Source organism: Micropterus dolomieu, linkage group LG12 (genome assembly GCF_021292245.1).
Source record: "Micropterus dolomieu isolate WLL.071019.BEF.003 ecotype Adirondacks linkage group LG12, ASM2129224v1, whole genome shotgun sequence".
Taxonomy (NCBI): Eukaryota; Metazoa; Chordata; class Actinopteri; order Centrarchiformes; family Centrarchidae; genus Micropterus; species Micropterus dolomieu.
Window position 1 is genome coordinate 37,577,808 of NC_060161.1, and position 10,786 is coordinate 37,588,593.

Sequence of the window (10,786 nt, forward strand, 5' to 3'; positions counted from 1 at the left end):
CACAACAACTCCGTGGCTGTTCTTGAATGGCCCAGCCAGAGCCCTGACTTAAACCCAATTGAGCATCTCTGGAGAGACCTGAAAATGGCTGTCCACCAACGTTTACCATCCAACCTGACAGAACTGGAGAGGATCTGCAAGGAGGAATGGCAGAGGATACCCAAATCCAGATGTGAAAAACTTGTTGCATCTTTCCCAAAACGACTCATGGCTGTATTAGATCAAAAGGGTGCTTCTACTAAATACTGAGCAAAGGGTCTGAATACTTATGACCATGTGATATTTCAGTTTTTCTTTTTTAATAAATTTGCAAAAATTTCTACATTTCTGTTTTTTTCTGTCAAGATGGGGTGCTGAGTGTACATTACTGAGAAATAAAATGAACTTTTTTGATTTTTGGAAAATGGCTGCAATGAAACAAAGAGTGAAAAATTTAAAGGGGTCTGAATACTTTCCGTACCCACTGTAAGTGTGTTTCTCCGTGTGTGAGTATATTCTTCCTTCAAAATGTGCACTGTATCACTTGGTAGCTGGTAGCAATCATGCTGCCTTGAAACATAAGGCGGACAGCCACTTGCAATGCGTTGCATTTGCAAAACATTTAATTCGATAGCACTTTGTCGCTCAGTTGTGAACGGTGTGGTCGCATTATCACACCGCCATGGCTGAACACACGACAACAACAGGTGCACTTGATGCAGGGACTGCCAGAACTCTTACCGCCACCGAGAACAAAGAGGAGAGGCCTTCTCATGGCTGAAAACTGAAGGCAGCTCCGTCCATCACAGATGTCCAAATAGTGGTTCAGCTGAATCTGGGGACTGGAACACGTCTCCTGTGTTTTAAAATAATAAACAAAATGGTAGTCACAACATGTATACCAACAGTTATAACTCATAGCTGAGTTATCATGACCAACAATGTCATGACAATTTAATTTAACAACCGTCATAACAATTTATATCAACATAATGAACATTTCTTTAGTTTATAGTAGTTTAGTCTATTTCTTCAGTGGTAAATTTTTTAAAACTATACTTTTTAGAATCTCTCCTTGACATTTTCAGGGGGCAAAACGTCATGGGTCAACCACATGTTGCCAAATGAAGGATCCAGCCGTGCAGCTTTTAGATATAGAGGGTCCGAGAAGGGAAAGGTTGCTCCATCACTCAGTTCATCTTCACATTGACAAAGATCCCTCTGAATCTTCTTTGCAGTGATCCTTGCAGGCTACAGATCAAGCCACCCAAGTAGCGTTAGTAGGTTACAGGGCACAACAGCACTTTAAGTCACAGTTTTTTCTGCTTGTGTAAGGTCTGTGGCTTCTCCAAAAGGTTGAAGGACATCCTCTAGTTCCCACCTGTTTAAGTCAAGCAAGTCTCAAGTCATAAAATTAGCAAGTCAAGTCATGTGACTCGAGACCCCCACCTCTGGTTTGTTGGCCAGTGCTCCCAATCCCCAGTGGTGACGAGGAAAGATTCAAGAGCGTTTCACCAACCTGTCTAAAAGCCTTTGCTGAGTCATGGAATTACAACTTCATGACATTTCGTAAAGTTGTGAAGCGGCGGCGGCAACAATTTTGCTGCGGGCGTATTTGTCAGCCTCAAATTTTAACACAAAATTCAACAAATCCTGGTGAGTTCAGCACGTCTTGCACAGCAATACCTTGCTGCCTGCTTCTGGGAGACTGTTTCTACTTCTGTTGATGCTGGACAGTATTTACCGTGAGTTTTTCAAAGCTTGGTAATCAAACACGTTTATCATGTTAATTAAAATGCATTTAGTAATACTAACTGTCGAGGATATTAACATGGTTTATCAGTAAACCGGTAACTCTTTCACCCCTACACAATACGAAGGAGGTAAAAGTTTTTACTGTGTAGCATCACTGATTACATGTAGAAGTGTAATCTGCTGAAAGTGCTCTCAGGTGTGCCCACACTGCCCGCTCATCTTGGCGGAGGCTCTCCAACGGTGTGTATTGCGGCTTGCCTCGGCTACCTCCTCATCTTGAAGGCATAGTTTTCTGTTCTTAGTGTGTAGTTTGCAGACTTGAAGCATCTGGTACTGGCAGTCCATGCGTGGCAGCAGCATTTGTTTTTTAAATATGCATTATGAAGACAGGAAAACAGAAAGAATACATGAATAAAGTGAAGAGGACTATAAAATGTCACATTTTGACTAGTCATTTTCTAGCCAGCTTTACCTGCACCAATAGATGTACTGACCTTTAAAAATATTCTGCAGTTTAAACACATTAGTTATAAATGCTTTTATTTTTAGATGTGGTCCGACACCCTGTCGTACGAGCCAGGTGGTCACAGTTGGTAATGCTTTAGTCGAACTTGAACATGCTATGCTCTAAATGTCTTTTATGGCTCCACCATGACATCTCACTCACGGTCTTTCTCTCTGCATGTCTGTCTGTTGATCTAGAAACAGGGAGGAAGAGAGGGACTGGAAAGTCAGCACTGTGACAAACCCTGCACAACATCTGGATCTTTAAAGAATCATCACGCTGCAAAGCGACCGCACAGCTGTGATCTGTGTGGAAAAGCTTTCCAACGCAAGACTCACCTAAAAAACCATCAAAGCACACACACTGGGGAGAAACCGTATACCTGTGATCAATGTGGGAAGGGTTTCGCGAGAGCCGGTACCTTAAAAATGCATCAACGCATGCACACTGGAGAGAAGCCGTACAGCTGCGACCAATGTGGGTCAGCTTTCTCACACAAAAGTCACTTCAAAGTCCACCAGATGACTCACACTGGAGAGAAGCCGTACAGCTGTGACCAGTGTGACAAAGCTTTTACCACTACCTATTATCTAAAAATCCATGAACGCACTCACGCTGGGAAGAAACTGCACAGCTGTGAGCAATGTGGAATGTCTTTCAGTAGGCGAAATGCGGTTATTCGACACCAACGCATTCATACTGGAGAGAAACCGTATTGTTGTGATTTGTGTGGGGAAAGTTTCGCCCGTGGGAGTGTCCTTAAAATGCACCGACGTGTTCACACTGGTGAGAAGCCGTACTGGTGTGAGGAGTGTGGGAAAACCTTTTCTCAAATGTCTACTCTTTTGCTCCACCAGCGCGTTCATACAGGAGAAAAACCGTACAGCTGTGACATATGTGGGAGAGCTTTCTCTAACTCAGGTTACTTAAAAATCCACCGACGTGTTCACACTGGAGAAAAACCGTACTGGTGTGACCAATGTGGGAAAACTTTTATTTCATCAGCTCTCTTGAAGTTGCACCAACGTGTTCACACAGAAACCTGCTCCAAGTAGTTTTTTGTAGCCAATCAAGCTGTTTCCTCCCGCCTTCTTCTCATCATCTTGTCAATGCTGTTGAGTTAAGAGTTGAGGAGCTCAGTTGGTTTATCATCGTCCACACTTTGTACAGCCTGAAGTGCCGTCACAGAGGTAAAGCAGGTCTGGGATTTTGATACAAGGATTTGACAACAAGAATCCAGATTCAATTGAAGATCAGAATCATTTGAGAACATTTATCTTGTCTTAACTCAAGGTACTCTTACTAGCAATCTCTGTAGGTTTCACCCCAGTGAGTCTACTTTACGAGGCTGAACGGGCAAGAGTCTTCAAATCACAAGAAAGGAGCACCTGCCAAGTCCCAAATGAAAATTCAGGTTTATTTCAACCTGACGGCACCTCCGTTTGACAGATTTGGTGAAATGAGGACTCACAATAACATTGACATCAAGGCGAGGAGCATGATGCAGACTCAGAGCCAAGAGGTTAGCATGACCGAGAGTCACAGTGGCCACATATATGGAAAATACATCTGGTATTTGAGGTATCTGCATCTACACTGTCTCTTTATAGTCGTTTGGCCTCTCTTTGACCCCTGAGCCTGGATTCAATAAGCCATCTACGAGTTGACAACAGGAGAAAGATCAAGGAGGACATTCACATCTGACACCAGAGAGCATCTGTGAAAGGAGACAGAGGTGACCATCTCCACCTGAACACAAGTGATTTTCAGATGCGGACGTGGACGATTATGAATCTATTCACAAATCTCAATAATCGATTATCTAGCGTTTACTTGATAACGTAATGTTGACGGAACGAAAAAGGTGAAACTCGGAAATGAGAACACAACAGAAACGTGTGGTTCTCCCTGCTATTAAAATTTCACATGATTAATTAAATCAATGCGTTCCTCACGTTAATGATTTTCACCCGCACAGTGCGGGTGAAAATCATTAACGGTGCGGGCGGCACACTGTGCAACACGGCAGCGCTTAGCGAGCGTCTTCTGCTCATTCTTCAAATGACAGTTACGTGACAGGAGACGGTGAAAACGAGCGGAGCAGAGGAAAAGATGAGCGTTTCAGTCTGGCTATAAATGTACGGTGTAGGTCACATCGTGTCCGTTTATTAAAGTCTAGTTTTCCAGCTACTAGGAAGGCAGCTGGCGCTTGCAAACATCTCTTCAGACTGCGGTCTGGAAGCTGGATGTTATTTGGCTGCTGTGAAGTTGGTTTGTTGTTTGTTGTACATATTTTCTTATTATGTTGTAGTTAAACATATTTTCCTTCTTTGTGGAATTTTCATTTAATCTTTATTTTATATCTCTTGTTTTTATTTTCTTTTGTGTATATTTTATTGGCTCAACACAGATCGTTGATGCATTTCCTGTTCCTGCATTGCAGTTTTTGACGTTTTAACTTTTTTAGTATTGCACACATGTTCAGTTTTATTTCCTGAACGCTGTTTGCGTTCTGTCTCTGTTTAACTTGCATCCTGCCAGGGTTGGTGCTGTAATAATCTGAGCTGGAGACTTGATACTTTTCTATATTCTCATTTAATCATCTAGTTGACAATAGTTCTTATTCCCAGCTTTTAACAGCAGAAATACTGGTTTTAAATTTCACCTTAATGACTTTGAAGCTGAAGAAATGAACCCTAGTCTGACAGTGAGGGGACTCTTTGCCTATCAAAAGAAGGCCACTACCGTTGCTGACTGGGTGATTGTCTTATTTAAGACGCGTGCACTACGGGATCCGATGTTGCCAGTGCAGGTTGTTCCTTATGAGGTGAACATTTGGCCCAAATGATGATTGCACGATGAAAATGCAGATATCATTCCAGAGGGTGGCGGGAACAACGTCGCCGACAAAATTGATCAGTTATCTCTCAAATTAAATACCACTGAATATCAATACAATCTTAAGTCTAAATTTTCACTGATTCTAGTTTATCAATTAGCTAATTTGAGTGACTTTGAGGATTCTTGAGTAATCTTTAGGAATTTTCTAGGTTCTGAAAAGGAGGATTAAAAACTCTCCTTTAAATTGACATTAACAAATTTAACCTCGTCTCCACTTTTCATTCTGTTTTATCATTTTCTATAATAATAAATTTATATAAACCATATTAATTGTCCTTTTGACATATTTTGCACTTTGTATGTTTAATAAATTATTGAAAATTAATAAGCAGACTATTGATTTTGTGCCTCTTGTTTATTGCACGAGGGAAACCCAACCACAACACTACATTCATAGGTGTAAATCCCAGACAAAATACAAAAATTCCAGCTTCATTCCTCACACCACATTTGCATGATCCTATCTTGGGTCAGCAACAACTTTGCCCTGTTGGACCTTGATTAAATTAACTCAGGCACAGCTAATGTGACAGCGCCATGGCCCCCCCTGGTGACGGAAGGTTTAACAACAACAAACAACATTAAACCAAATGGCTCTCACACACCAGCCCCTAATTGTTTCTGTTTAACACAAGGAGCCATTACATTTGAAAAAAATATACTGATTGAAACCGTTAACCTATAAGAAGTCTCTATAGTCCATAGACGAATATTCCTTGGCCTTTCCTCGACCACAGGTACAGCTTCCATTATTCCGTCTTAGTCTGTTGCTTCACAAAGAAGACAAATCTTCGTCAAAGGTCTTTCGATTACACTGGTGTTGGTTTGAAGACAAACAGAACATACAAGTCCTTTCCTATCAGGAAATGTCTGCAGTATTCTTCCAAGTTTACAGGATCCATGAGGCGCTGTTGAACTGACAACAACAACATCTCCAGGCACAAAACTTATTGTTTCTTTAATCCATTTTTGTCATCCTTGCATCAATGGTAAGTATTCTTGTGTCCATCGCTTCCAGACGAGATCAGCGATGTAGGGGAGACTGGGTCTGGTTGTGACACTTTTTGCTTCAGCAACTATAACTCGCTGAATTTATTAGCTAGAGTTCTTGAACTTTTACACAAAGTACCCACATCTTTTCACTACAAATGGCACCATTTCAGTCATCTACAAGAATATCACAGACCTCGTGAGTTGATGTCAAATGCATCGTGTTGCCTTGTTACGACCTACCCCACTATCGCGGTAGTGAAATAAAAGAACAATGTTTCTCTCTCACTGTAACAGACTTAGTCTGATGACTCACGCACATGTATGTGTATGTAAATTTATCTAGCCTATAGAATAAACTTACTTAACAGTATACTTAATAAATACTACAAAAATGTACATAATTAAAGAACATCTCTGTACATTGTTAGGTCTAAAAAAGAAGTGTGTGTCTGTATTCTTAATCAGAGACACAGTCAGTGCTTGAAGTGTATTCACCGGTACACAGTTCCAGCACTTCTATATTTTACTCTTTGGCCTACCGGGACATTTTCTTGCGCACCGGCATTTCTCGCAAGCTGCCCAGGAAAAAATCGAGTGCCGATACATACACGACAGCATGTGAAACACATGTGAATGGGGAGTATGGTCACTGTGCAGACAAATGGATGCTGGTAACCCTGGAGTGCAGGTTTGGTGGGCCCAGTATGCAAAGGGAACTCTGTAAAATATTAAAATCTAGAAAGTCCCTAGTTTTATATAGAGGATGGTTGTGACACTTTTTGAAGAAGTGTTACAACCCACCCCACCCCTGTCAGCCAATGTTTAGCTAGCTGTATTAGCATAGTGGTTTGAAATTAGAAAGGAAAAAAATGCATCACATGTTGCCAAAGAAACTACATTTCAATCTAATATAAGTCAAACAATTTTATCTGCAATAGTACAGATACTGAACAAAATCTAGTCTCGGTCAAAAAAATTTACTTTCTGAAAATCATTTTTTTCCTCTTTATATATTCTGAATGTACCTGTTTCCAGACTTGGTAACCACCGTGCCTGATCGTGAAGGACGTAGTTAAATACTGAAATGATTACATAACTCCTATCTTATCTCTAATTGGTGGAATTGGTGTTGTTGCAACTGTCCCCACGTTACAACCATACCCGGTCTCCCCTACTGAGCTTGTCTCCATCTCCTTTTCATGTGCAGATCTCTTTCGTTCAAAGAGTCTGGGTGGCAAAACAGGCTTTACTCCCATCAGCAGAATGTGATTTGGTGTGAATGGCTCAATATCATTGGGATCTTCAGACAACCTTGTAACAGAACGATACATGTTGCTCTGTTTACTCTGTGCTTTTCATACCCGCCATTGCTACAGAGAAGAGATCCTCCCCAAATATTATTCCCAACTACCAGCATTTATTGGGAAGTGAGCATCACATCAACATGCTGTTGTTATATTTCTAATTTCTTCTTTATTAACGGAGACTAAAGAGGTTTGCAGGCTACATTCACAACACACAGTTTTCCTTCAGTGGCTTTGTGTTTGCATCTGTTTGGGCTGCTCATTAATGCAGCTGAATAGCCAGCTGATGTCCACATGTTCAGCTCTCTGCCTCCTATTCAAGCTGATCACCTGAAGAAAGGTGAAAATGCGCATCAGTCGCCTTTTCAAGCAGCTGATCCCCATTTGAATAGAGAGCCGACCTGGACAAACACACGATGGCCCGTTAAGTGAACAAACAGCTTCACTGTGATGTTAATGATGTGTTTGGACTCTCTTAGCTGCTGAGAGAAGCAGCAGATGTTTGTGAACAAACTGTCTGTTTCATCTGATTTCACCATTTAAACAGTAACCGTAATATAGCTACTCCTTTGTGGCCCGGGGAGAAAGTCCCAGACTCCCTTCAACAATCGTGCAGTTTAGTGACGTGTTGAGTTAGAGGACACTTTAGAAACTTTGTGAAACGCTGTCTACGACAAACTCTTAATGATTCTGCCTTCTTGTAAATTCAACATTAAATGTGACACATGAAGTTATTTCTTTCCCTGCTGGAAAAACCAGCTTAGATGCTGGTTTAGCTGGTGGACCAGCATAATTCCCATGCTGGTCTATGCTGGTTAGATGCTGGTTTAGCTGGTGGCCCAGCATTGTCTTGCTGGTGAAGCTGTTCCACCAGCAAGGTCTCATAAATTATGCTGGTCCACCACCTTAGTCTCGCTGGATTACCATTTTAGCTCATTACTTTGTACATATTTTTGCAGCCAGTACTTAATACATAGTCCTTGTAGGTAGAAATAAGCAAAGTAGTAACTAGTAACTAAGTATAGGTGAAATACAAGACAATGAAATAGAAATAAAGCTAGCAATGCCAAGTTATTTAAAGGGAGAACATTATATAATGTTAAAAATTGGCATGCTGCACAACACATTTTCATACAAATTAATTAATTACAATAAATAAAAAATTAAACCTGAACATTAACATCTGTTTGGAATAAGTTTTATTATCACAATATATTTGAAAATTATATTCACATCATAGGAATTACTTGATAGCATCGCTACCATGGCAATATATACAGTACATTTATTATTCACATATTCCCTTGCTACTTAACATGTGAGATGAATACACGTCTCCTTCAGCATCTATATTTTCTAGGCTTTGTGGCAATATGGCCTGTAATAGTCAACAAACATTGTACAGCAGTATAAAAAATAAAAAAGATTAACAGGGTTCCTATAAGCTTTCTTTGATGTAATTTGGAGGATATTCAATCAAAAAGTACATTGCAGTAAGTTTGTTTATCACGGTCAGTTACAGTGTCAGTTTCAACTCTTAAGGCCCCAGTAAACTGAGCGTGATGTTCAGCATAAAGCACTGAATTGTGGAAGGAGTCATTTTAGATATACCTGGTTCGCTTGTCTCTGTCCCTGATTCAAATGAATGGGTTGTGCAAATCAGGCTCCTGCAAAGCTTAATGAATCTGGTATGTTGGAGCAGGGAAACATGAAAACTGAATGAATCAAATTCAGAAACTATGCTGGCTCCTTATTTAATTATTTTTTATATATATTTATTTTTTAACACACACGCACGCACGCACGCTTACTGTCTTATTTATTTTATTTTTATATATATATATATAATATATATATCTCAAAACACATTATATTAAAACAAACACACATACGATTAGATTACTTTATGCTTAAATTTCTTGTTTAATGAAATGTATTGGGGTGATTATTCTTACGTAGTATGTATGATGCTTTGGCTATATTGTTACACAGTCATGCCAATAAAGCTAATTTGAATGAATGAAAGGAATTTTTTTTTTAGTCCTACTTTTGCATTACCTCACAATGCTTTTGTGTTACCTCGCAATATGTTTTACGTTCCCTCGCAATGCTTATCTTCTTCCTTCCTTGTGAGCCATAGCTGTGACCAGTTATTGTAGTATAGAGGAAAGGCCCGGTTCAAAGTTTAAAAGGCTGATCCATACTGGGGCGTTGTGCTGAGAGCAGCCGAGTGGACACATAGGAAGGAAGGAAGGAAGAAGGAAGAAGAGAAGTATTGCAAGGTAACACAAAAGAAGTCCTCCAAAAAAAAAAACCACCACTCTTTTGACCCTTAGTAGCCAGCATATAGAACATATAACACACACACATATTTAATAGGGGAATGAAGCTGCCTGAGCACAACCCCTTTGGTTAAGCGGTGAGCACAACAAACCAATAACAAAGCCCTTAACATAAACCCATCAACCATATAACATACACATTGCTGGCAATATCTCGTCAATGAGGAGGAGGAGGATACAGAGAGGAAGATGCAGCCGGTGTGAGTGTCAGGGCAAACAGATACAATGATAATAATGGATAATACGAATACTGACTTGACGTAAGGCCAGGATGGACAATCCTAACTCAACAGGCACAACCAGAAGCATCCCAGCAACAAGTATGAGGTTCCCACAAGGTAGACTGTCACAACATCTAGCCAGTGTCTTCCAGCCACAAAACACTTAACTACTTCTACTTAAGATCTCAGATGAGATACGCTCAAGCGACGTAACATGTGACACCACTGGGAAACACTACATCGTGGACACATCAAGGACGCTTAGAGAAGAAGCTCAAAGAATATCTGCAAACAGATATCAAGACCAACACCATTCTCAGCATCAACTGCAAAGGAGTCAAAGTCAATTCAATCCAACAACCTGTAGTCGGCGAACGGCCATAGCAAGATCAAGGAGGACATTCATACTCAAAGCCAGAGATAACCTTTAAAGAGACAGGGCTTACCAACCACCAACAACTCACCCCGATTATACAATCACTTGTTATCATGTGAACACACTTGTGGACAGTAGCTCCATTTACTGAATCAAGACTGTGTTCAACAGCTTTGAGCTTCTCAGTGAAGCTTAGAATTAAACTGATTTAATAACACATTTACTTTTGTTAATAAATATTTTGACTTTCATTGTTCATTTTAAGTGCTTAACTTTTTGTTCTTAAAAATATGCCACAATAGTAAAAAAAAAAAAAAAAAAGCCAATTGTGTTTTTTCAAAGAAAGAAAATATCCCTAAAAGAGAGCTAATCAAAATTTTAGTCAGTAGCTGGTAGTTAAGATTACTAAG

At 40.1% G+C, this 10,786-nt stretch overlaps 1 protein-coding gene across 1 annotated transcript in view; it reads left to right on the top strand.

Annotated features, from left to right (window-relative positions):
• The window catches only part of LOC123979983 (zinc finger protein 420-like), a 27,603-nt gene that overhangs the window by 4,368 nt on the left and 12,449 nt on the right, over positions 1-10,786 (top strand). Inside the window, exon 2 of the mRNA XM_046064095.1 lies at positions 2,437-3,290. Within this exon, the coding sequence (XP_045920051.1) occupies positions 2,437-3,290 (854 nt within the window). The remainder of the gene's footprint in view (positions 1-2,436; positions 3,291-10,786) is intronic.